The sequence below is a fragment of the Cheilinus undulatus genome, linkage group 17, assembly GCF_018320785.1.
Source record: "Cheilinus undulatus linkage group 17, ASM1832078v1, whole genome shotgun sequence".
NCBI classification, from domain to species: Eukaryota; Metazoa; Chordata; class Actinopteri; order Labriformes; family Labridae; genus Cheilinus; species Cheilinus undulatus.
In genome coordinates, this window is record NC_054881.1 from 10607657 (window position 1) to 10634209 (window position 26553).

The following is a 26553-nucleotide window of genomic DNA, read 5'->3' on the forward strand; positions in this document are numbered from 1 at the left end:
TGGCGCTGATGAGGGCGACTGCGCAGCCGGTAGACAGCCGTAGAAGAAGAAGTAAAAGGAAAAGAGGCTGCGATGAAAACAAACTAAAGCGAAGATCACCTTTCAAAGTCTGATTTTTGCCTTACTGCAACACATTTTGCCTGAGTTTCATCTGTAATTTGATCTTTTTGGGTCTTCTTTGCCTTCAGAGTGACAGAGAGCAGATTTCATAGCGAATATTAGCTTTACAGCCATTAGCTGACAGGCTAGCTAATTAGCTTCGCTACTTCGGGTGAGTCTTCTGACGTAGCTACAGTTTCAAATAATTTTAGAGGTAACTTCTACCTGCACCTTAAAAGCTAAATCATGTCGGAAGATTATGAATTCAGCGATGACACGGCCATGATGAGAATGGAAGAAGATGGCGAGGCAAACCGAGATGACCCGATGTCTGCGGCTGGGGACTGTGGCCCAATGGGGGACGAGGCCGAGGGATCAAGAATCGACGCCAGCAAAAACGAGGAGGATGAGGGGTACGGATTTATTTCTGACGGCTGGAATGAAATCAGAATGATGCCATATTGGTGCTTTTATGGCTGGATGATATGAACCAGAAATCATATGAATGCTTAATGCTGATGCACGCCACATATATCAGTGTTTTTCTTTATAGAAGTTAAAAAAGGTTGTCACAATAACAAAATGTTAAACTTTGATATGATGCAGTGAAAACCAAAAGATCTAGAAACCTCTGTGATACCACAGCAGCAGAATGGATGTCCATTATTTCATTTTTAAATATCAAAAATTGCTGACAAACGCCTACACAATCTCTATGATGGTGTCAAAATTTCCTACACTCTTAAATACCACCTGTTTTAAAGTAATAACTGGATTACTGTAGTCGTAAGTGGTATCAAAAAGTACAAACTTAATCATCTTCGGGCATATTTTTAACCCAGAGAGGGAGGGAGCAGTGTCTAGGTTGTTTCTCGCCACTTTTCCAAATGTTGTCAACATATTTGTGCAATGAAGAAAATAAGCTTGTAAGTTTTTGCGTAATTAAAAACAATACATTCAATATTGAGTATCTAGGACTGATATTTGTGTTGTCATGGTATCAAAAAGGCTTCAGTTTCATGTGACATTGTACTAATAATTGGTGCTGTCAAAATTTTTGATTAATATTGATTAATCAGTCACAGGGGTGAAAAATGTTAAGGCACTCAGACGCCATCACACAGCCAGCTAAAGTAGCTTTATAACTTTGATTGGAATACATGAAAAAAATTCTCTGTGCTCTTGAGTTTTATTTTTATAAAAAAAAAAAAAACATATTTAACAGATTAATCCTATCCTAGAATGACTAGTAAGTGGACGATCCGTCCTCTGTCTCCACTTTTCCTGTTCAAAAGCTAGTAGAAAGTTCAGATGCCATTCAGAAGCATGTCCTTTCTGATTGTATTATTTTTAAATCTACCAGTAATGCAATCTTCCTCAAATTGTTGACATAAGTGATTGATTGAGATTAATTTAATGAAATAATACAGTTATATTTTTCCATTTATTCTTAGCATTTCAAAGGGATCATCTTGTGATCATTAAGTGTTTTATTGTAGTAGTTCTTACTGTAAACAGTCTTTTTATTGCATATATGCCCTAGGATATTTAATTTCCTCATCAGCACAAGCTTTATGGATATAAACAATATTGTCCTACCTTTTATGTCTCTCAGTGCTCTAATACTTTCCAACACCATGCATTTTACAATGATAATATAGCTGATATTTCAATGAGCAACATCACTGATAAGTACCTACATTTTAAGAAGACTCCTTATATATATATATATATATATATATATATATATATATATATATATATATATAGCTAGCACTCTCTAGTATTTGTCAAAATATCAGTAACATATTTGGACAATTGAAACAGTTTGCCTACAGTTTTCGGAAACATAAAAGAAAAATGACCAATTATTGAGTACCTCGGCCTTTTAATTTGGATGAGGTTTTGTAAGAGGTATCCATTAAAATTGTCAAAGTTTTATTAATACTTGATACTTTTGAATAATCAATATCATAAGACAGGTGCATTGGAGAGAATCGTCACACAGAATCGTCTGTATAGATGCTGCCAAATACATTCGATCCTGCCATAGCCTGAGGGACAACCAGTCAGACTCTTCCTAACAAACACACAGAATTTTATTTATTTATTTATTTTTAATTTATTTTTATTTTTTATTACTTTTTAGTCTTATAATTTTATCTAATTAATCAGATTTATTTCATTATAGATTGATTATTTGTGGAATTATTTAATATGCAACTTTATATTTTTTGTAAATATTTAATGCATTTTTTGTTTTTTACAGTGCTTTGGCAGTAACTGATCTATTCATGCCAATAAAGCAAATTAAAATTGAAATTGCATGGGAGAAGAACAAATCTACCATATCTCATGGGGATCCTCTTAAGCACTATTCAAATTGTACAAAACATTTAATTGTCAACATTTTTGTGCAATTTAGGAAGTGTGCAGGAGATTATCTTCAAATATTTTACAACTGAAAACAAGAAATCCCCTCTATTAAGTACCTAGGACATTGATGGTCTGGTTTAATAACAGGTATCGATGTCATTTGGATTTTACTAGTTTTGTATTAAAGTTTAGAAAAAACTCTAGCATTGTGTCAGCCCTTGTATTGCTATTATATTACATTTGCTAGATTCACTTCAAAGTGCTGTTTTTCTGAATATCTGCAGGAAGATGTTCGTAGGAGGTCTCAGTTGGGACACCACCAAGAAGGACCTAAAGGACTACTTTTCCAAGTTTGGAGAGGTTGTAGACTGCACGTTAAAACTGGACCCAATGACTGGTCGTTCAAGGGGCTTTGGCTTCGTGCTTTTCAAAGATCCTGAGAGTGTTGAAAAGGTACGCTGTTCCAAGATGCAGTGTTTATATGACGATAAAATAACTAAAAGGCTTTTAAAGATAATTATTGTGATATTATAGCTGCTTTGTAACAAACTTTACCAACTTTGCACATTTAAATGAAAGTTGGGGTGAATATATTTCCATCAAAGAAGCACATATGGCTGAAAAACAGTAATTTGGGACAAAATGATCGAACTTTTTTTGACATGTTTTTGGGGTAAAACTTATAACTAAATCTGTTTCACACCGATGGTGCATTTTTGAATCAGCAATTTAAAAGTCCTCTAGTGTAGCCATTTTTTAGCTAATTGACTGTTTTGTCTTTAAGGTTGCCTCGCAAAAGGAGCACAAACTGAATGGAAAAGTCATCGACCCCAAAAAAGCCAAGGCCATGAAGAGCAAGGAGCCGGTGAAGAAGATCTTTGTTGGCGGTCTCTCTCCAGACACGCCCGAGGAGAAAGTCAGAGAGTATTTTGGTGCCTTTGGAGAGGTAAATGTTTGGAAACATTTCCAGGCTTCTTTTTTAAGACTATTTATGTCCACTAAAATCTAAATATTCATGTCCATGCCCTTTTCTAAATGTAATTCAGCCATCCTCTTTATTTTATCATACATTCTTGATAATTGAATCAGGTGGAGTCAATCGAACTCCCCATGGAGAACAAGACAAACAAACGAAGAGGCTTCTGCTTCATCACATTCAAAGAGGAGGAACCTGTGAAGCAGATCATGGAGAAAAAGTATCACAATATCGGACTCAGCAAGGTAAAGTTTCTTTTTCAATCCTGTATTATTTTAATATTGGTTAGAAATGATAACTGACAAGTTTATGAATGAATGATAAATAAATTATTGGTGTCCCTTCAGTGTGAAATAAAGGTGGCCATGTCCAAGGAGCAGTATCAGCAGCAGCAGTACTGGGGAGGACGAGGCGGATACTCGTCCAGGTCTCGAGGAAGAGGCGGTGGTAAGTAAAGAATTTGTTTGTGGTACGTGTAAAGAAAAATGAAATAAATAAATAAATAAATAAAATAATTCATGATATTGAATAACTTATAATTAGACTGTAAAGAACAATTGATTTAGTTATTCTGAAGTGTGAAGCCAAGCAGAAGTAGCCATGTTTTCATCTCCAGTCCTCCCAGCTAGATTTGTTACCTTAGTAAACACGTTCTGTATGAGTTCATGCTTTAGTCACTAGTTTAAAGTCTTAAAAACAGCATGATGTTCAAATAGAAGACAGTGGCTCCATTTAAATACAAAGTATGTCAATTCCACCACCAGGGGGCTCTCAGTAGAGCCCTGCGCTGCTCAGCTCCAATCATCTCCACTGTTTCTTGTTTTGAATTGAAGATAACTAAAATACTTTGTGGATGCACCAATACCATATTTTCATAGACCAAGTACAAGTAGAAGTACTTATATTTGAGTACTCACCAATATTTAGTAGGGGTATGAGAACTTAATAATACCAGAACTGTTCTTAAAAGTATTTTGAAAGTTTGTCTCATATTTTTTTTATCTGATTTTTCTTAACCCTCCTCATGAATTTATCAGAGAACAGTTTTCATTCTCCTGTACTCAATTCAACCTCATTTATGTTATAATGTCAACAAACGGCAGACATGGCTCCAACTTTGAATACATACTCACATAATGAGAGGCTAACATCATGCTTTAAAATAATACAGTGTACAGCAGTGCTTCATGAGTATGAGTACTTAGGTTTGGTATCAGAACGGACAACTGATACTGGTATCAACATCTGTGCATCCCTACTTAAAAGTAAACCAGCCTTTTGGTTTCAGTGATGAATTTCACATGATGAGGGAGAAAAGCTGTTCAAAGTGGCCTTCTTGGTTTAAAGTGCAGCTTTTTCACAATGCATTTGTGATTGCAAACCAGGAAGGAAATTTTTAACGGCATTTCTCCCTTATGTAAAAATTGATCAACTGGTGGCATAGAATAATCAAGAACAGTTGTGGTTCATCACAAGTGAGCAGCACAAAACATGAATGAGGTACAGCAACAGGACGGCAGCTTCCACTGCGCTGTGTTGTAGGCTTTCACTTGATACCCACTGTCAAAGTTCACTGTCAGAGATAAACAAGTCCTGTATGCCATGGTGGCTCGTTATGGCTGCCACCATAACAAGACGCATGTCTTTACAACTACAAAATGAAGGATTTCACAGGCTTTGAAAATGGTTTGAAATATAAATGTAATTGTTGATGTTTTGTAAGAGCACATATGATAAATATATCTCTGTGTAACATTGGACTAGTAATTTTTAACTAGTAATACAGACAATGCAGTGCAACATATTCTATATGTATTAGCTTTAACCTCCTGAGACCCTGCATGTACATATAAGGACAACACATTTTTGCTCTCCTACATTATAATAGTGAATTCCGCTGTTAGAGTTTTTGAGATAATTGTATGGAATTTTAATAGAAGTTTGTTATTTCTTAGAAGGTTGCGGGAATTGATTTTGAAATATTCAGGAATTTTCTTAAAACTTTAAGTATGTGTTGGTATATTTTGAAGTTTTATGAATGGGAGGTGCTTTGCACTTTTTAAGGTACTTACATAGTCATTTGGGGAATTTATTTGTAAATTTGGGGGGGATTTGATAATTAAGAATTTCAGGAGGGGCTCTGGTTTTTAATGCAAATTGTAGGGAATTTTGTTTGGATGTTTGGGTTAAAGTTTAGGGGAATTTTTAAAATTTCCATGTTTTTTTTGGGGGGGGGGGTGTTTAAATCTTTAGGCTTTTATGGAAAGTTTGATTGAAATGTTGGGGAAATAGGGATTTTTTTAATGCTTAAGAATTTCACAGATATATTGGAAATGATTTGGAAATTTTAGGGAACTTGCGGGAATTTTTATGTTTTGGAAGTCTACCCTTTTTTTAGTAAATTCTTTATAGGGAAAGGTTGAGAGCATGTTCGAGATCAACAGCCATTTTTACAGTGCAACATAAGGTCCACAGTCAAATATGTTTGTATGTTGTCAAATTGTCATTAATTTTCCTTCTTTTTTTGTTTGAAATGTTTTACTTAATAACTATATACACTCTCTACAGAGGAATGTGTAGTCCTGTTTATTTACATTTGAATGCAGAAGAACAGCTCAACAAGACTGCTGCTTCCACCAAGTAAGATTAAAGAGCAGAAACAGTCTACAAAATAATACAATATGTAGTTTGCTGTGTGTATACATTATACTTGTGCTCATGCACAGATTTATTCATGGCGTTAACACCACATATCATCTGTAATAGTTTAATATTTATTAGTTTGTTGATCCCAAGTAAAGTCACTGTGGCTGATATTTGTATGTAACCCATCTTGACCTTTGCTGTGTTAAATCTGTCCATTTCTAAACAAAGTGAGAAAGTAATTTTTTTCATAGCATATATTTTATTAACTATTCTCCCACTCCTCAGTTGTAAGGGAGTTGGGATGCAACCAGTGTCTAGTCATGGGTCTTCTTACCAGCTTATATGAGAACACTAAATAAATAAACAATTTTACAAAAGTCAACTTTAAAAAAAAAGAAGTGCAAAAAACAAAAGGTACTTTCATGTTCCATATGCCCTCTTATTTTTTGTGAAGCTTTTACCAAAAGTCGAAATTTCTAATAATTTAAAAATAAATTTTCCAAGACCTCCAGAACTTTTAGTAGAAATTTAGCTCATAGTGGCCTTTCACATATTCCTTTGATTGGTCATCAGAAAAATTACAAAACCATACCTCTCTTATTGACTGACGATTTCTGCAGAAACAGTCTCTCTTTCTGGGTTGTTTACAAGTTGTTCTTGGAACAAATCGTATTATTTTTGAAAATGACTTCCTATAATTGGAGAAATAAATAATACTTTCATATTATGTCTACTGTAAGATAAGCCTGTTGTCCTCATGCAGACATCTTTTTTGGTGAAAACTACTTCCTGTTCAAAGACGAGGCTTGGATTTTAGTCTTATTGCAAGTAAGTGGGAGAAAACTAAAATGCATAAAAACAAAAGTGCGGGTCTCAAGAGGTTAAAGCAAAAAACACTCCAATAAAAACAACTAGAGGACAGCCAATGTTCCATCTTTATTGAATTAAAAGTGAGCAGGATGTGAGGTCATGTGTTGATAAAATGTGATTTATTTTAACTCCTGTTGAATTTCAGGTCCCAATCAGAATTGGAACCAGGGTTACGGCAACTACTGGAATCAAGGCTATGGAAATTATGGCAATTATGGTTACAGTAATCAAGGCTATGGAGGCTATGGTGGCTATGACTACCCTGGTTACAACAACTATTATGGATATGGTGACTACAACAGTAAGAAAACCTTTCAATAAAACACCTTAATGAGCTTCAGTTTCATGTCGATTATTTCATTTATTTACTTTTTTAAGTCATACAATTGAAATTAAACTTTGTGCCACACCTGTAGATCAATCTGGTGGATATGGCAAGTCGCCACGGCGTGGTGGTCACACCAACAGTTACAAGCCGTATTAAAGAGTGAAAACCTCTCCTTCAAGTAGGTATGTAAAGACAGAAATACTCCACTTACTGTAAACTTAAACTAGGTATATTTACTTTGATGTTTTGGTAACATAATGTGTAATTTGTTCTTGTAAATTTCCTTACAGTAGTGGTAACATAGAGGCTACACTCTTTGTGGCGATTTATTTTAACAGCCGGCCTTCTGCTGCCTCTTTTGCACCTTCTTTTTCTTTTTTTTTTTTTTTTTAAAGTGTAAAGTTAACAGGTAAAGTACTGCTACTACAGTTGCCAAAGTTAAGGATGTGCAAAGGAAAACAGAAAAGGAAGTATGTTGTCTCCTAACTCTGACATACCTTGTTTGTACCTGCCAGCGGAGCTTCCTTGCAGGCCATGAGCTGACTCCCAGATACTCTCAGGGCCCGCTCAATGCGGACCGGGTACGAGAAGCATACGCTCTCGAATGCTGCCATTTGGTATGGTCTTACAACATCCTGTATCAGCATTTCTAAACTAAAAATATGGGACACTTCCAGCTTTGTCATCTTTTTTCCTTTTTAAGTTGTTTGAAAGTGTTTTTGTAATGTAAAACGTAAAATATATACATGTAATTGTCATTTTTTACAGGCCCTTACTCCCCCACAAGTAATCTGTAAATACAATGAATAAAATTAACTATTTGTTTTTTAAAGGATACGTACAGCTTTCTCTGGACTTTCCAGTTGTTAATATATGCATTCCTAATCTTAATCTTAAACGCTTGTTTCTTTATTTAGCTCTAGTAGCCAGTAGTCCATGAGCTAAAACCTGGATGCTACTGTGTTGGGGATAAAGTGCTTCTATTTGTGTACATGTATTGCTCTGTTTTGTGTTACTCACAGCGATGGAAGAGACTCCTCTTTTATTAATTTTCTTCTGATAACCTTCTTTGATGTAAAACAAAGAATTTCCAGTAATTTGCATGTAATGCTTCCTTTAAATGTGTATATTTTTTTGACCAATCGAAGGTTTCTTCCATTTAGTATTTCGACTTCTTCAATTTATCGCACTTCAGGAATTCTAGCTTATGGACTAACTAATATTTTTAACTGTAAAATAATTGTTCTCAGTTTGCTTTTTCTTTTACATTGGACATAATAAACACGGGGGATTCCTATATTTTTTATTTTAGTATGAAACCTTGATCTCATTCCTTTGTAACTCATTTGTTTTTGTTTGTTTTTCGCAGGTTTCAGAGCGATAAAAGACAGCGTTGACCAGAGAGATGATGGTATCCAGCAAAGATCTTAAAGCTGATTGTAAGAGAATAAACGAGGAGCGCTTTGACCTACGAAACATTTCCTCTAAACTTACCGGAGTATTCGTTGTATCTTTAAATCTTTTTTGGGATTTTTTGGTGTTTTGCATTTATTTAGACTCCAGTTTGCGTTCCTCATCCCCTCTTGTTTTTGTATTTATTGTTCTTCTGCGCTTCTTGTGAATTGCTTCATTTTTTCCATAACAGAAATCATAGATTAATTGGGAAAAAAAATCACGCATATATACAATATTGTGGTAGCAAAATTGCTTTGTTGCAAATTACCCCGTCATCAGTCATATAATACATGTTATTACAACGTTTGAAAACATTCAGTATATATACACAGGTAATTAAACAATAAGAAAGGCAACAATAAAAATAATAAAACACTTTTTTGAGTCTGTGATCTTTTGTGAAATATTTGAAAAATTGGACTTGTGTCACGTTTTACTGACTGTTGGAGTGTTTAAAGAAATATTTCAGTCATGTTTCTTAAGGTGGACAAATTTCATCAAGCAAAATCATGTAAACTTTATAAATTTACAAGTATTTGTTAAAATGTCACATCTGTTAAAATGATCGACCCTGAGGTAAAGAAAACATGTCTGAAGATGATGATTTCAGTCCTAAGCTGGTAAAGGAGCAAACCGCTACATTTATATAGTCTTTGTGGCAGCAAGGATAATGAGGATGACGATGATCAGGACAATCACTCCGATTATTATCATCATTTTGATGTTTTTCCACCAGTATTTCCTGGCGACCCGCGTGGATGTTCTCTGGAACGAATCCGCCTGAAAAAACAAAAACGGTAAAACAACATTTATCATTATTATTTAAATGTCAGCAGCAGTGTGCAGATCATGTACATGGAGAGAAACTACAGGTGATATATCATGGTTGTTAAACTGTTCTCGGGACCCAAACCAGGTTCTGAAAGCTCTAACTGGATAAAGATCTGGATGAGAGCTTTCTAGAACATTTGGGGGCTGATGAAAGTCAGCAAAATCATGGTTCATTGTAAAGTTAAGCTGTGACAACTATATTTTTAACATGAATAATAACCACTCTATCAAAGCAATCAAAATGAATAAGATTTATTCATGCTGTATTACAATGTAGCCTTTTTTCATACTGTAACCCCTTTTTCTTAAAAGAGAATGACCTTTTTATTGGTAATGTTAAAAATGTGGATGGACAAATTAAATTTAATAGTTCAGAATTTAATGTCAGACTTCATTGCTAAGCCATGATGAGCAAGAACATTTCAGGATGCCAGAAAATAAAGTGGAAAAAAAAAAACGAGAAAACTTAAAAGGAACAGAACTGATTAAATGTATAGAGAGACCAAAAGATGGGTTACAAGCGACAAAAATGGTCAACAATTCATAAAATGTCAAAAATTAGCAAAAATGGGTGACAAGTAACCAAAAGGTGGCAAAACAAAGCAAAAAAAAATCGGCAGAAATGGGAAAACAGCAGCAAAAAATGATTTAAAGTAGCAAAAGTGGCCCTTAAAACCTGTTTCATTGTCAACAACAAGCAAGAAGGTCCGGAAAAGTGGGCATAGAGCAGGAAAAATGGGTCAAAAGTGGCTCCAAATGGTCAACAAGTATACCAAAGATGACATAAAGCAGCAAAAATGGGTTAAAAGTGGCTCCAAATGGTCAACAAGTATACCAAAGATGACATAAAGCAGCGAAAATGGGTTAAAATGGCAATAATAGGCAACAAATAACCATAAATGAAAAAAGTAGCAAAACAAAGTGACAGAAATGGGAAAACAGCAGCAAAAATGGGCAACAAGTAGCTAAACACTGACAAAAAAATGGTCAAACTGGGTTAAATGTGGCAGAAAAGGTCAAAAACTGCTTACAAGTGGCAAAACTGGGCAGAAACTTAGGAAACAACATTGGCTTAAAGCAGCAAAAGTTGGTTTAAAATGGTCAAATAGGGGTGAAAGCAGCAAAAACGGCTTGAAAGTGGTGAAAAGAAGCATCAAAAACTGGTGACAAGTGGCTAAAAAGTGGCAAACAAGAGCAAAAGAAAAAAAATGGTTAATTGGGGCAAAAATGTGCAGAACTAAAGTGGTGAATGGGTTAAATAGTTGCCTGAATAAAAAAAATCATGCATCAGAACAAAATAGCGTCACACACTTTTCTGCTCCAGAATGAGGGAACTGTTAGCCAGGATGCTACCACCATTGCTACTGATCCATCACACATGCATTAACATCATCAATAAATCACTGGTGGGGAGGGCCTGTTCTCTGGGTTTTTCAGGGGCCCAGCTAATTCTATGGGCAGGCCTGCCAATTCACATTCATTCATTCAGTCCACTGTCACACTGATGACAAAGGCTGCTATGCAGTTTCCATCAGCAGATCTAAGGATATCATAAGTGTGTTGGATCATTAGAGCATTATCGCCTGTATCCAGGCTAACATTTGTTGTGCCTCTCCTTGATTGTACACAGGCAAACATGACTGTCCCCAAAGTTAAAGGAGCCTTCCTACATACATGCATAAATTAAAGTGCAAAAAGGGCTCATACTATTTCAAGAGGGATTTTAACCCTTTTTTTGTTTTTGGTCCATGCAGACATAACATCAATGCAAAATCCCATGGCACACCATATTCAAATCCATTCAAACAAGCCTTTTTTTACAAACACTATATTATCATTAGTTGATATATAGCTGTAGACATAACATATGGTTGAAAAAATTCCCAAAGTACACCTTGACTTGTGGGAAGACATAAAGACAAGCGTATGTTTTTTTCTTTTTTACAAGTTACTCCTGGCCTCAAGATGTGTTGAATATTCAGATGTGGTGAGTTTCAGTTATGATACTCTTCTAATAGTTGATGAAGTACTGATAGGTATTTGGGTATTTATGGTACAGATTTGATTGCTTTTAGCTGAATGGCTTTATATTAGTTGTCCAGGGGAGGCCCCTGGACAAAGACTAATAACTAAAACCTTCCCTGGTTAGAGGTACTCACAGAAGCCTGCAGGTCGTCTGTCTTTCCAATCAGATCATCTAATCGATCTCCTCTCTCCAGAACTTTGCTGATGTTGTCTTTCAGGATAACTTTCACCTCATTCACCTGATTCTGCACATTGTCCATTTTGGATGCCGCGCCAGTGGCTGGCGGCGCCTGAGGGTATGGGTCAGCCTGGGAGGTCAGAATAAAGATGGAGTGGTTTGAACATCAGCAAATGCAATACAAGACAAAAAGGGTACAATACTGGCTATAGAAACACAAGAGTCAAAGAGTCATGGCTGAACATTTTCCGAAATATGGGTCAGCACTGTAGTGGGAGCTGGCAGTAAGGCTAGATAGGAACTACTGATTTAGTAGGAAGTTAAACCAGACAGAAGACAGACCAAAGTAACAAATACAATCAGTGAATCACCAATCTTCATTCTGATGCTTTATTTAAACTTTAGTACATCGTCTTCATAATGTCTACATGCCTGAATGTATTGGCTGCAATGTGATTGGCTGATTAGATATTTGTGTTAATGAGCAGTTGACTAGGTGTACCTAATAAAATGATCAGTGAGTGTTTATAGGATGTAAATGAAAGTAAATTAGAGAAAAAGTGCAGCACTGAAAATGCAGGAAGAATAACCACTGTCACTTTAGTCATAAACTGTCCATGACCAAACCTCACTTCCTGTAAAGTTAACAGGAAAAGAGGCGCTTTATCAGCAGTTAAACTGGCCTGTGTGAGAGTCACATGAAAACCTCAAACCCTTCTGTTCAATATTAACCTACGGAAGTTAGCAAACATGGACTGGCCTGTACACAATCATTTCAGATAAAACACAGAGAGGACAATCAAAGATATCTAAAAAATAAGCTTTACCGCAGATAAAAGGTGATTCAAAGTGTATAAACAGTAAAAAACTCACCATAGCAGCACTGTTACAGTCACAGATAAGAAAATAACTTCATAAACAGAATAAAAACCTCCACAAAGTCCTGCCGATCGTCCCAAAGCAGCTTGATAAACAAACCCAGGAGTCTGTGCTTCTGGAAACTGTATTAGTCACACAGTAAGAGCTGAACAAACGTCTGCTGAAGCTTGCACCTCTGCCATGTTACACATTAACAAACCTGTGGCCTCAATCAAAGTCTCATGGGCTTAACTAGAATGAGCACCGCCGCCATGATATACTACTTTTACTCTGATCATGACCAGGCACTACTTTCATTTCCTGCTTTTCATGGACTTCATTTAACATCAGTACAGGCATATGAACAGCTCTGGATCTTCACTGGTTTGAATGATTAAAAAAAGCAAACAACGTAGAAGTTTAGACTTAGTTTTGTGTGATTTACTTACCATCAGCTGATACGGATGCAGGCCAGCTCTGGGTTGATACCTCTGGGCAAAGGGCTGTTTCCAACAAGCTGATATTTGCAGAGCAATAAAGAAGTGAAGTCACTCCTGTTGCTTCACTTCATTTCCTCATCCTGTGTGTGCGCAGTTTGTTATTTCAGTGGTATCAACTGACAGCCTGTGTATGCAAATAGGAGTCGTTTGAGCTGTGGGTTTTAGCTCCGACTCGTAGCTAGCACTTGTTTTTATTTGAGCAGATATTCATGGTCCCAAGAGCAGTGGTTCTTTAGCATTCAGGACCCATAACAACCTTTAAGATAACAAATCATGACCTAAAATTTATATAATGAAGACACAGAAGGGATATATTTCAAATCTATCTGGACACACCCCATGGACAGTGTTTGGTAAGGGAAGAACCTTTCCAAAAACGCTCAGAAGGAGACTGGCAAAATCACTTTTAGCCAATCAGAGCATCAAATCATATGACATAGTAGGCATCTCTCAGGTGTGGTCAGGCCAGGTATGGGATCATATGTCAGTTCAGCCATGAACTGCGGCGTCAACCATGGCCCTGTGCTGCTCTGGCCTCCTGATCGCCCTCATCCAGGCTTGAACCAGGCTCATGCCCCATCTCTCCAGGCATCCCTTGAGGCCTGGCCAAACCCACTGGGTCCTGGGTCAACCAGTAAGCTGGATCAAGCCTGGGAACTACTACTCCCTAAATACGTCAGCATTGCCAACTACGCTCAAAACGTGCCATTGAGAATTTGTCACAAAGGGGTCTGGCCGGTGTCTCTGGCTATCAGTCCTCACAAGAGTATAGTAAGACTTAGAGGACCAAGGACTGAAAAACTATAGCTTTCTTCTGCATGCTCAGATACCAGGAGCGCCACATGACCTTGCCCAGCAAACCCATCGCACCATGCATTTGGCCAAGTCTGTGGTTGACCTTAGCCCTGCAGTTAGCAGATCCATGGATTATGCAGTTTCAATGGTAGCATGCAAGGCATCCCCAAATGCCTGGATCTTTGTTATGGCCTTAGAGATGTGCATCCTCAGTGGTTCAGCCTCCTCACTTAGCAAGCTTAGAGCCCCCACAGGGAAATCTACAGTCTGCACAAGAATACCCGCATCATCAGCAAAGTCCAGATTAGTGATCTGGACACGCCAGTTCTTTGCATTTCACTTTGCTCTTCTTTTAAGAAAGTAATGTCCAGTTCTTCTAAAATTGCTACCATAGCTGTATCCATGCTAATCTCTTAACCAGCTACCACATTTTTTTTTTTTTTAAGATTTATTTTGGGCATTTTTGTGCCTTTATTTTGACAGAGGAGGACAGAGGATAGAGTCGGAAACAGGGACGAGAGCGGGGGAGAGACATGCAGTGAGGGCCTCAGGCCGGATTCGAACCCACGCTGTCTACGTACACGGGCCGTGCCTTAAACCACTAGGCCACCAGCACCCCAGGCTGCCATTGTTTAAAGGCTTGCAGTACAACTAAACGATGCCCACAGCTCCCGTCTCTTTCCCTCAAATGACACTGATTAGTGTGGTCATTCTTTGACCAGGAACAAGCAAATCAGCATGCATCTATGCTAGATGGATCTGCCTGATGACAAACATGGAATCTGGCCAATCCATCAGATTTGCAGGGTTAATACAGTCCATGTTTCTGCAGTGTTTCACATAGAATGAGACCACACTTGGGTGGTAGGATTGGCAAGGGGCTTCATCCCACCTGCCTCATTTCCTAGTTTTATTTCTTGTGTTTACTGGTTTCTTCAACAGTCCGTTGCATAAGATGCACAAATAAGATCACTCACCTCTTAAAATGTTTCACTTGATATCCCACAATCCCAGCAGGTGAGCTCCATGAAGGCTTATTGTTGCTTACAGGAGCACAGGATGATATCGGCATCATCAAATAGTGCACTGATGGTGATTACAAATGGATTTCTAAAGAAAAACAAGAAGGAAAATGGTCAGCAAATATACTTAGGTAGCTGTGAATATATCTTGGTGGCCCACCAAAGTATATAGCCTATGTGTGGAAAACACTGTTCTGTCTTGTTTTTCTCAGCATTATTCTGATAAGTTTATAGTTTTAAAGGCTAGTTTTAAGTTTTATTGAATGCAACCTGATGTTTGTTTTAAATTCATAGAACCCATGTAGATGATCAAGCAGGGTCTCCCCTCTGTGCACATCTCTCTCTTGTTTCCGCTTACACATTGCAACAGAACTACAAAGTGTGTGTGTAACCGTTTATGTATCACCAGTTTGATAAAGGGAAGTAGGACAAAAGGGCAGGGTTGGAAGGAAGAGGACAAACTGTACGTAGCCTGAATACAGCGATAGTAGAAGAAGTAGGCAAAACTTTCACCTAAGTAAAATAATGTTATGAGAACTAAGGCCATACATGTAAGTGCTATGTATTTATATACCTAGTTGAATTTAAAAGGGCTTAATGGCAAACATTTAATTATGTTGTCAAAGTACAGCAGTGTTGATGATTAAACCTGACATAATATGCCTTTATCTTAACATTATGATTACGTAAGCACTGTTTATAATATGTTTTTGTGAGATGTGAGTTTGGGACAAGCCCTGTGTGTTACATGAGTGCCCTCTGCTGTCTCTGCGGGGCTTCTGTAGGCTTTTGTATGGAACTCATGTCTTGCCAGCAAACAGCAGTCAGGCCTATTGAATGATCAATAGTATTGAAAAGTACCAACTCAAAGGTGAAGCGAGGGGGTGGCTTTCATGGCTTCAGCCTACAATGTTTTCTTAAAAGCCCCAAATCTTTTAGGATAGCACAAAGTATTTTGCTGCTGAGTTTTAAAAAGAATTAATGCAAACTCATTAAAATAAACAAATGGACCTTGCTGGCCAGAACATGGGAATTCTATTCTTGTAGGCAAACTGAATAAAATAAAACTCTTTAATTTTACTTCTAAGACCTGAAATGCCTACTGCATGGTAAAAAAAATACACTTATAAAGATATACTAAATCTACTTTCTCCTCTGATATTTAGAATCTATGATTTTGCTTTTTCTGCCCTTTTACAATGAATAGTCCAAATTGTAAACTTTAAAAAAATGCTATTTCTGGTAAGGCCAAATATCATTCACACCTGCTTTGTTTTTTGATCCACCCATTCATGCGGACAGAAGTATTTGGCCACAGCTTTCCTTTTTATTATTTAATTCATTTTTTTGACAATGGTGGCCACTTTTTGCAAATTATTTTAGAATGTTTAACCTTTTCTTATTTATTACCCTATTTTGCCAATTTTCACATTTTTGCTCTTTTTTTGTCCATTTATGATACTTTTTCCACCTTTCTGCATTCTTGCCACTTCTTTTTGCCACTTGTAACCCATATTTGCTGATTTTAGCTCCATTTTGCCATTTTTTTTATCCAGTTCTACCACTCTTTGCCATTTTTTCCCCCTTTTTGGCCCAACTTTAACAATTTTTGCCAGTTTTTGCCCAATTTTTCCCCTTCTAGTTGCCACTTTAACCCATTTTCTTTGTCTTTTTTCCCACAATTATTCAGTTACTTTCTCTTGAAGTTGTCTTTGTTTCTTCTTCCTTTTTTTCTGGCACCTGATGTTCGTGCACATTATGGCTCTGAAGTTAGCATTACTTTCCTAATCATTTTGTTCAGTGTGCCCATCCACACTGTTAACATTACCAATAAAAAGGTAATGCCATTTCAAGGGGTTTAAATTTTTAAAAAGGCTATTTTGTACTGAAGTACAAACAAATAAAACTCAGTTTGTTGCTTTGATGAGGCTGGTTATTATTCAGGTTTAAAATAAAATATGGTCATCACAGTTCAACTCAACAATGGACCATGATTTTGCTGACCTACATGGATCCCCACTTTGGCAGGGCCCCAGTAAGCTCTCCCCATATCCCCCCTTATGAGCAACCAACTCCATATTAAAGTACATGTATTTAATGTTATTACTGTCAGTACAGTTTTCAGGCGGTCAAATACTTTTGTCAATACAGTCTATCTATCTTTGTATGATAAATTTAAGTTTAAGACAAGAAATCCGTGTATTTCTCTTAATAAACTCCATAAACTCACCTGTTTTACTCTGGCAGTTCTTGCACATTTTCAAGCTGCCCTCACTTGTTACGTCATAACAGCGCCATCTTGAGGCTGTCCCGGCTGCTGCCTGAAAGGCTCTGTGAACATCCCTTCGTTAGCACACAGACACAGCCATAACAGACAGCCCACCGAGGAAGAAACGAGTCCTTGAATTAATAGTTTTATAAACATGACTTCGTTATGTCTGTCAGTGCAATGTTGCGTCAGTCGTTTTCGATAGGCTTCCGTTAAATCCACGCGTCCCAAATCCACCTCGACGCAGATGCTTCTTCGCCCAACCCCGCAGAGTTAATTATTGCCTGATATACTCTTTATCGGCGACATCGGAAGTTACTTTCTCTCTTTACGGGGCGCTGCTCTGACACGTTTAGCTTATTTTAATATCGGTTAATTCACATTCTGCACCGACCAACCTGAAGATGAACGCCAGCGGAACCCGCAGCGGGAAGACTTTTCTGTTCACTTCGGAGTCTGTTGGAGAGGGACACTCCGGTAACTGTTTAATATTTTTTATGGTTATACGTTGGCTGCTCTCAATGGACATGTCTGGACCAGTTGTGGACTTGCTGGCATGTCATAAAATCATGATATATGTCTGTGGAGGGTGAAATAAGTGCTAAGGTTAGAAATGCAACACCATTTTTATTCAAGTTAAAGTATTAAGAGGTGTACTCAGGCTGCCTAAAGTGCATACACATACATATAGACAAGTTATATGGTGAAACTGTTTGATCTTGTGGTTAAGATTGAGTGTTTTATTACATAACTCGGATTTAGAGCAGGCTATAAATGCTGCAGCTTTGTAACAATGTACAGTTTTGCTTATAGTATGGCTGTGAAAATACTCCATACCTTAGTACTTTCTTGATATCACTTTTAAATCGACACAGCCTGTTGTTTTAATTACCAATAGCACTGAAAAGCTTAAAAAATGATTTTTGCAAAGGCAGGTGTCTTGAGAAGAAATGTGCCCATCATAAATTGCAAGAAAACACCTGCATGCCTTGAGCAAAGGTGACAGTAAAAGGTCTACCTTGCCATTTTTGTCAATTGAAACCAAGAAATGACCCAACTCTGCATGCATATTACTGATAATTTTTTTAGCGTTAGTATTTTTAAAAAGCTACTGATATCATCTGATTTTACTAGTAATAAATCAAAGCTTAAAATTTCCTCAGCCTAGTGAATACCAAAAAGTTAAACCTTTAGGTTTGTATATGCTAGGACTGTGAAATATGGCCTAAAATCTGATATAAAAATGTAACTGTTTTTCTTTTCAGCTCACTTCATTTATACAAGGAGTAGAAAGAAAAATAGGTGTTGCCATCTATTATGTTGAATTTAAAAGGTGATCTTTTGTGGATAAAGTCAATAGAAATGCTTAAATGGTCAACAGATATTCCAAGTTGGCCACCCACTTGCATTAAAGCCTGTGAGGGACATGCCACATGGCATGAGATTGGCCTTCATTCATCAATGCACACCTGCTCAGTGCACATGTTATGTGTTGAGGCGAGGCAGGAAATGCGAGCTGACACACAGATAATCCAAATGTTTCCCATTCTACTGAGATGTCTGTGCTCCATTATGCAAAGCCCAAGGAGAGAAAATCAGCCTTTCCCAAACTTTTGTATGCTGTAGTCCAATTTGAGACCTGAAAATCCTCAGGGGCCCACCAAAAACCCTTGTATGACCATTCATGAGTCTCATAGTGCGATTAATGAGACACTGCCATTTGTTTTGCTTTAATCAGGCATCTGCAAAGTTTCTTAATTTTTCTTGTTTCATATTTATCTCTGTAAACGTACCTTGTGACCCAGCAAACTCTTCCCAAATAGCATTAATGTCTCCAAAGACACTTATTACTTCTAAAAATTGGGACGTGCGTGGCATATTAGAATGTTTTATTGAGTGTCACCAGTTAAGCCAACACGAGTTAAACCGTGACACCAGTTGTATACATCTCACGAAATAAGTGATAGAATGAGACCTAAGTTAAAACCTGTGGCTGTTTTCTTCCTTCCATCCATTTTCTTCCGCTTATCCGGGGTGGGGTCGTGGTGGCAGCAGGCTAAGTAAATCCACCCAGACATCTTTCTCCCCAGCAACATTTCCCAGCTCTTCCTGGGGGATTCCAAGGCATTCCCAGGCCAGATGAGATATATAATCCCAACAGCAGGTCCTGGGCCTACCTCAGGGTCTCCTTCCAGCTGGACGCACCTGGAATACTGCCACAGGGAGAGGACCAGGAGGCACCCTGATCAGATACCTGCTAGTTGGCATTTGGCACTAAAAAGTCACCACAGAAAACACTTAATCTTCATTTCTCACGTGAAGGGTCTCCCACGGTGCACTGAATCCAGTTTTCTCTTTTTTTATGTCTTCCTTTCAGACAGCACTGCACTGGATTTTCTCTAGGACATCCTAGAGGGCTTGCCATATTTTTTTACCACTGGATATGCATCCAAGGGGCTTCTTTTCAATGAAAGGACACCTTATATGTCTCCTTATCACTGCAATGCAATTTTATTACTTTTAGTGATAAACTTTTAGTGCACTTCACAGTGTGCTCCTCACTAGGAGGGCACCTCAGAGGGCATTTCATCTTTATGTTTTTACTAAAAAAGCTTCCTAGATGTCTATATATCTGTGCGTTCATTTAAAGTGTGTCAGTTTTTACACAGCAGTATCTTTTCCACCTTTTCAACACGTGGAGAGTATCTGTGGGATCCCAGCATCAAAGCTTCTCCACTAAAAGGGGTACCTTTATTGGGAAGTGCATCTTGGAGGAAACTGCATTGCCTTATCTTGATTTTCACTCAACCCCCCCCCAAATTAAATCCTATCAGATTTACACAGCAAGAAATACCATGTTTAAGTTTCTGAATTTGTATTCACAGATAAAATGTGTGACCAGATCAGTGATGCTGTCCTCGATGCTTACCTGAGCCAAGACCCAGACTCTAAAGTGGCATGTGGTGAGTGTTCTGTCCTTTGATTCTCATATTATCATATTAATGACACTGGCCAGGATTGTATTCAGAAAGATCACATCCTTGTAAGAGGAAAAGTGCTACTAATAATCAGTCAACAAACTTCTGTGATTCAGATAACAGCAGTTAACGAAAGCAAGCTGTAATTTAGATTTTTCCTTTGTAGACAAATCTTACCAGAAGTATTTTCCTATCGACAATATTGATTTTTTTGCATGTAAAACCTATGTTGAATGGAATTCTACAGATTCATACACCTATTAAAACACTAATTGTAAAATTAAAGTAAAATTAATCATATGTTTTGTGTTAAAGGTTTACATAAGTGTACAGAGTTTTCATTGATAAATGTTTTCAGAAGGTTTATGTTCTCCCTGTCCTGCTTATCATAAATCCAAGCTAAGATTAAAGTAGATAAGGTAATTATGTAGGCATCAGTATTTGTTTGATCTGGTTTCAAAGGTTTATTGATAATCCCCCTTTAGATCAAAGTTCACTGTAACATTGCCTCTGGTTCATTGGTGGCTTCCTGACTGCATTCAACTCCCTGAAAAGTCCCTAGTCATGATGAGACGGGCCTTTTTCCAGCATACTTTCCCTTGTGTTCGCTTAATGTTTTTTTTTTTTAAATCTACTTTTGATGCTTCTTATGATTGAGAAAAGAAAAAACAAATACTCAAGATGTCCAGAAAAATCCTGAAAATCCCCTATTATTGACGGCATCCTGTAACATTATTATATTGTATTACAGAATGTGTGGCAAAAACAGGCATGATTTTACTGGTTGGAGAGGTGACGTCTAAGGCTATAGTGGATCTGCAGGCGGTTGTCAGAAACACGATCAAGTCTATCGGCTATGACGGCTCATCAAAAGGTGCATTATGCTAAGATTTATCATCATCCTTTCATAATAACTATAGGTGAGTTAAGTGGTTAATATCCAACTGTGATCTGCAGGTTTTGACTATAAGACGTGCAACGTGCTGTTAGCGCTAGAGCCGCAGTGCGTGGAGATCGCAGACTGCGTGTTTGAGGGTCGAGATCAGGAGGACATCGGGGCTGGAGACCAGGTTCAGTACTTGAATTGAAATTCTTTCTGTATTTGTTTGCTTCGTTAGCGTTAATTAACTTTAATGAGGATCCATAGTTCATTAGCTATACAGTAATATTCAGAACTGTTGTCGACAGCTGTAATTAGCTGCTGATTTTTATTTGCATCAATGAAATGAAAACTGTTTTTATATCCCCTTAAACCAGTGCTTCCCAACCACCATTTTTCCTTTGAGCCCCCCCCCCCCACATGACAAGCATAGTCCCCCCAGACCCCTAAGACAGAAGAAAAAGTGACACACTGCCCTAAAAAATTAACATAGATTTGAATTGTTTCACTGATAAAAACCCAAGAAGGCCCCTATGCATGCTTTTCATATCAAAAGACCTTTGTATAAACCACTTAACTGCTTTAATAGGGTTTTTGTCAATGTTTACAAATCTAATTTTGGCAGCTTCTTTGCAAACAGCTGTTGCCTTCTCTGTGTGCTGCCATAGCACTTCAGTTTCTGTGTGAGTCAATAAAGGACAATCTTTTCTTTTCTTTTCCCAAAATCCTGTAGAATAATCTATGTAAAAAAATCTAAATGTGCAATATTTGACTCATAAAGACTTAAAAGAAGAAGTCTCTTACCTCAGTGAAATTCTGAAAAAGACCAGCTTTTGCAGTAGGTTGTGATTTGATACTTCTGTGCATCATAGAGAAACATAGTGGGCTTGAAATGTCATTTTTAAATGTAAAATTCCTTTAAAAGATAGTGTTTAAAAGTGCTGGTTCTTTTAGAAAGCAGGAATGTCAATAGTTGTTTTTAACAGTATTCTTTATTCCATCAGAAGTTTTCTAAAATTTCTTGCAGTGTTAAAGTTGAGACAAAAGACTGAGGGATAACAAATAAAAGAATTAAGGGTTTCAAGATTACAAAACCCATTTTCGAATTGTAATAACAATTTAAAGACTGAATTTTGAGGAAAGCATTTGAAGTGGCTGCTTGGTTATTTATTTGAATATTTTTTTGTCTCTTCAGGGTTTGATGTTTGGCTACGCCACAGATGAGACAGAGGAGTGTATGCCTCTAACCATCCTTCTGGCTCACAAACTAAACTACAGGTTGAAGGAGCTGTCCAGCACCAGAGAGTGCCCATGGATAATGCCTGACTCCAAATCACAAGTGAGCCACCACTTACAAAATGACACTCAGTGTACTGTAAAATTCAGAATCTTGGTTGCACTGTTATACGGCTGCAGCCTGTTTGGGGGCATCTAGGGGGAAAAAGGTTTAAACTATCTTCCAGAAAAGTCCACAGCAAAGTCCACAATATGCAGTTTCTACACGGCTGTGTAGCTCTGTTAGTAACATCCAAACCAATGCTCCATGAGCTTTAATTACTCAGCAACATACCACCCTCTTCTTTAAGTGCACAATTATCTAATGACAGAGAAAAGATGGTGAAATGTCCCACTAACCCCTGCTGGCCTGGTATGCATTGCCATGCATCACAGCACATTGTGAGCTATGAAACAGCTGCTCTTAATACACAGTGAATAGGGGGGGAATTTTCTATTGAATCAGGTCATGCAACATGTGATGATGGTGGCTGTGCTCATGGTTATCTCAGCGCATCTCTCAACATTTTAGACTGGCATATTAGTCACACTGATGTGTAGGTAACAGCCAAATTTTCACATGAAAAGGTAGCTATTTACCTACCGGTCTGCTATCTTTATGTTTAAAAAAGGCACACAGTTAACTCTCAGAACATTCCACTTGAACTTAACTGTGCTGATAGTTTGACTTTAATGAATTTAAGGATTCTCTTACCGTTTTTCCCTCTTTCCTGCAGGTCACAGTGGAGTACAGAGATAATATGGGAGCAATGGAGCCTCTGCGTGTTCACACAGTGGTTATTTCAGTTCAGCACAGCCCTGACATCACCTTGCAAGAGATCAGACACCACCTGATGGAAAAGGTGGTGAAAGTAGTCATTCCTGCTAAGTACTTGGACGACAAGACTATCTACCACCTCCTCCCCAGTGGGAAATTCCTTGAAGGTGGCCCACTGGTAAGTGAGGGCAGGCTAAATCAAAGAGCAAAATATTGAAGTGATTGTTTAATGGCGGGTGTGTGTGCAATGATTGTTTATTTTGTCGTCAGAGTGATGCAGGACTGACAGGGCGTAAAATCATAGTGGACACTTATGGAGGATGGGGTGGACACGGAGGAGGGGCTTTCTCTGGGAAGGATTACTCGAAAGTGGATCGATCTGGAGCGTACGCAGCACGCTGGGTTGCCAAGTCATTGGTTAAAGCTGGACTGTGTAGAAGAGTCCTTGTACAGGTGAGATATATTCTGACATGCTAGATTGTTTGATTTATCTGTTGCGTGAATATATTTTGCATTCATCTGGGAAAGCTCCCATAGAGAACATGTGGGAAGGGTAGGACTTTTAAAAAGAATTCTCAGAAGGTGATTGGACAAACCCTCTGTCTGTCACATTCATGACAGGCCAGTTGGCAAAAAAGTTGTATGCATGCACAGCTCCAGAAGTAACATCAGCTTGATGGGGAAACTCTCCCTTGGTGCATGAACCAAAGTGTGATGAGGATAAAACTTATGCTCGGGCTGGTTGTTAGAAGAGCAAAAATGTCTTTTCTGCAAGAAAAGCTTATGGTTTAGCTCTTTGCTCTTGTTCTAATAAAGAAATGTGGCACAATTGTGATTGAACTGCAGCAGTAGCAGCTATTGTATACACCAGCCTACAGTAGAACTGGACCTAAAGTTTGGAATTTGAGATTTTCTGAAACCTCATTGATAATGCCAAAAAGCATTCATGTCTTGTCTGTACTGCTTTCAGATCTCATATGCCATCGGTGTGAGCCACCCGCTGTCCATCTCAGTGTTTCACTATGGCACGTCGAACAGGGATGAAGACGAGCTGCTGCAGATAGTGCAGAAAAATTTTGACCTGAGGCCTGGAGTCATTGTGAAGTATGTGTTGGTTTTTCATAGCTGCAAACATTTTAACAAACCATGAGTAAAACACTTAATAATCTATTGTTTGTTTTACAGGGAGCTGGGTTTAAAGCGGCCGATTTACCAAGCCACCGCCTGCTACGGTCACTTCGGCAGAGACGAATTCCCCTGGGAGAAACCGAAGTCTCTGGTGTTTTGATTCTGATCACATTCTAGTTCTGACACATTCAGGAGCCAGTTTAACTGATTAGTAATATGTAATTACAACTAAACATGTCTTTGGTCTGTCTCTTTTTATTTCTGACCCTAAACTCTGAAGGCAGTGGTCAGTGCCATTGATAAAAATGGATTTGATTTAATCAAGGCACCTTTCTTGTATATATATATAAAAAAAAAACTATAGCTTTGTTCAAGACATTATGCAATAAATGTGATCTTTTTAAACTGACATTTCTTTGTAAATCATGTCTTTTGATAAGATGCAATAAAGAGCATTTGTTGATTAAAGCCTAGTTGATGTCATTCATTTATTTATTTACTATTTTTATCAGGGCCTGAGCACCAAGTGCTGTAAGATTCTCCTTGTAATTACTTTGATCATCCATTTTCAGTCTTTTCTGTCATTTGTTGGACTTATGAGGGCCTGAACATGTTCAAAAATGTATGAAATTTCTATATGGGTCATTGATTAGATAGTTCTTGAGTTTCCAATGCGCCAATTCAAGATTGCCTCATTGGTGCCTCCTACCAGCGTACAAGTTAAAGCTTCCTTCTTTCACTTTGTTTTAGATTTCTGAAATTCGATGAGCAGAAGCAGGGGTTGATGGTTAACAGTGGATTTTTCTTCCATTATAGAGTAATCTGATTACATTTTTCTCTATTATTGAACTAGATGCCTGATTTTTCAAAATAAATTATTATTAAGGAATTCCACCACAGTTACCCAATATTAAAGGGGAAACTTTGCAGACCTTGGTGTTTCTTACTGAAACATTAAAATGCAGAGTCACATGCAAAGTTTTAGGCATGAAGGACACTAAGGATTCATCACAGGGCTGATGTACCAAACGGGCAGAGCAGGGAGGGCAGCCACAAGCAAGCTCGCCACATGTCGTCACATGTTGCTCAATAGTCAAGGTCAAGCTTGACCAAATCTCTTTCATCTGGGCCTTTTTACCCCTGGCAATGTGCCCAAAGCCCACCGGCGGTTTTCTGGCCCTTGGGACATCTGCAACACAATCAGGGGCTCGTTGCAATGCCACAACCTACCCGGATGGTGGCCAAGGGTAGCACATTAATACAGAGAGACATCTTATTTTACTCAATTTTATAGAAAAAGCTTGAAAATTTGGTAATATCTCAAGAAATTTTCTCTTATCTGGAGAAAATCAAAAACACATTTACTTGACATTGTAAAAAATAAAAAATAAAAACAAAAACTTGTATAAATTTTACTGAATGTCAACTTAGGGCTTCTGTAGACAGACTTTTACCAATTTTTTTCTGGAAGAGCTCCGCAACCCACTTTTGGGTCTGAACCCACCAGTTGAGAACCACTGTCCTAGGCCATGCTTACTTACAACATTCATCTCTTACTCTGCCCTTAAGGTATGGACTTCATTTATTAAACAGATTATTCTCCATGTCCCTGGTAATTTACAAGGACATCCAGAGCATGACTGGGGTTGTGTCAATCCTCTTTCCTGCTCAAAGATTCCCTCGGGTTCACTTGCCCAACTTTAGCCTTAGTTTTTGGTCCAAACATGCCTAAAAGTTCTGAGCAGTGCTGTATGTATTTTTAAAAAAATTTTCAGTTCTTAAAATGTACTTGTGCTTTATTTATTCCAAACACTTGCCTTTTTTAAACATTTCTACTCACTTTTGTCTTTATGCCCTCACACCTGTGTTTATAAACAGATATATTTCATTTTGCAGTCTTATTTTATTTCAATATTATTTTCCCCTTTTTCTTAATTCATATGAATTAAGTTATATTTAATAATTTATTAACAATCATCTTGTGTTTACATATTGCACATTTTAAGTCTCCCCCACGCTGAACTTGCGATAATTGTTTCGACCACTAGAGGGAGTTAAAGCTCACATAACATGACAGTTACAGTACACTTTACACGAGAAAGAAAACATGGCAGTTGGAAACGTTTCAAAAACAAAGCTTGAATTTAAGCTTTCAAGCTTTCCATGAAGTAAACAATGTCAGGAAAAGCTGTCTCGAGCGTCCTAAATAACGTAAACGTCTCACATGTACAGTTTGTGTGTTTTACAGTTGAGGACAAGGAAGATAAACAAAGGTGAATGTTTCTA

General features: G+C 37.7%; 3 protein-coding genes across 12 annotated transcripts; 2 read left to right on the forward strand and 1 right to left on the reverse strand.

The window, feature by feature from the left end:
• Positions 1-40: 40 nt before the first annotated feature.
• On the forward strand, positions 41-9126 carry LOC121524657 (heterogeneous nuclear ribonucleoprotein D0-like). Of its 7 annotated transcripts, none has more exons than XR_005993162.1 (9): positions 41-512; positions 2760-2928; positions 3260-3421; positions 3565-3696; positions 3799-3898; positions 7113-7268; positions 7384-7477; positions 7811-7912; positions 8665-9126. XR_005993162.1 is itself a non-coding variant. In XM_041810093.1 (8 exons), the coding sequence occupies exons 1-7, from the start codon at positions 346-348 to the stop codon at positions 7449-7451; spliced, it is 954 nt and encodes a 317-aa protein (XP_041666027.1). In that variant the 5' UTR covers positions 41-345; the 3' UTR covers positions 7452-7477; positions 7811-9126. The 7 variants fall into 7 exon arrangements, 4 of the variants coding, with proteins under 4 accessions (XP_041666027.1, XP_041666028.1, XP_041666029.1 ...); XR_005993163.1 differs by having other exon boundaries at positions 7384-7473; XR_005993161.1 differs by having other exon boundaries at positions 7384-7912.
• On the reverse strand, positions 8986-17312 carry si:ch73-234b20.5 (uncharacterized protein LOC449923 homolog). 3 transcript variants are annotated; one of them, XM_041810098.1, is made up of 5 exons: positions 17190-17312; positions 14915-15047; positions 13092-13222; positions 11741-11914; positions 8986-9530 (listed from the first exon to the last, which is right to left on the reverse strand). In XM_041810098.1, the coding sequence occupies exons 3-5, from the start codon at positions 13092-13094 to the stop codon at positions 9393-9395; spliced, it is 315 nt and encodes a 104-aa protein (XP_041666032.1). In that variant the 5' UTR covers positions 13095-13222; positions 14915-15047; positions 17190-17312; the 3' UTR covers positions 8986-9392. The 3 variants fall into 3 exon arrangements, with proteins under 3 accessions (XP_041666032.1, XP_041666031.1, XP_041666033.1); XM_041810097.1 differs by lacking the exons at positions 14915-15047; positions 17190-17312 and having other exon boundaries at positions 13092-13238; XM_041810099.1 differs by lacking the exons at positions 13092-13222; positions 14915-15047; positions 17190-17312 and adding an exon at positions 12658-12918.
• Positions 17313-17330: 18 nt separating this feature from the next.
• Positions 17331-24735, forward strand: mat2al (methionine adenosyltransferase II, alpha-like). 2 transcript variants are annotated; one of them, XM_041810090.1, is made up of 9 exons: positions 17331-17705; positions 20114-20191; positions 20958-21080; positions 21164-21276; positions 22282-22425; positions 23099-23317; positions 23410-23592; positions 24110-24243; positions 24325-24735. In XM_041810090.1, the coding sequence occupies exons 1-9, from the start codon at positions 17633-17635 to the stop codon at positions 24425-24427; spliced, it is 1170 nt and encodes a 389-aa protein (XP_041666024.1). In that variant the 5' UTR covers positions 17331-17632; the 3' UTR covers positions 24428-24735. The 2 variants fall into 2 exon arrangements, with proteins under 2 accessions (XP_041666024.1, XP_041666025.1); XM_041810091.1 differs by lacking the exon at positions 17331-17705 and adding an exon at positions 17719-17834.
• Positions 24736-26553: the final 1818 nt, after the last annotated feature.

Bases quoted from the DNA above. Each gene is read 5' to 3' on its own strand.
- LOC121524657 (XM_041810093.1), top strand. From the start codon at position 346: ATGTCGGAAGATTATGAATTCAGCGATGACACGGCCATGATGAGAATG. The intron at 3,422-3,564 runs GTAAATGTTTGG...TAATTGAATCAG, and splicing joins ATTTTGGTGCCTTTGGAGAG to GTGGAGTCAATCGAACTCCC. The intron at 3,899-7,112 runs GTAAGTAAAGAA...GTTGAATTTCAG, and splicing joins GTCTCGAGGAAGAGGCGGTG to GTCCCAATCAGAATTGGAAC.
- si:ch73-234b20.5 (XM_041810098.1), bottom strand. The intron at 9,531-11,740 runs GTGAGTACCTCT...TTGTTTTTTCAG, and splicing joins CAGACGACCTGCAGGCTTCT to GCGGATTCGTTCCAGAGAAC.
- mat2al (XM_041810090.1), top strand. From the start codon at position 17,633: ATGAACGCCAGCGGAACCCGCAGCGGGAAGACTTTTCTGTTCACTTCG. The intron at 23,593-24,109 runs GTGAGATATATT...TACTGCTTTCAG, and splicing joins GTAGAAGAGTCCTTGTACAG to ATCTCATATGCCATCGGTGT. The intron at 24,244-24,324 runs GTATGTGTTGGT...TTTGTTTTACAG, and splicing joins AGGCCTGGAGTCATTGTGAA to GGAGCTGGGTTTAAAGCGGC.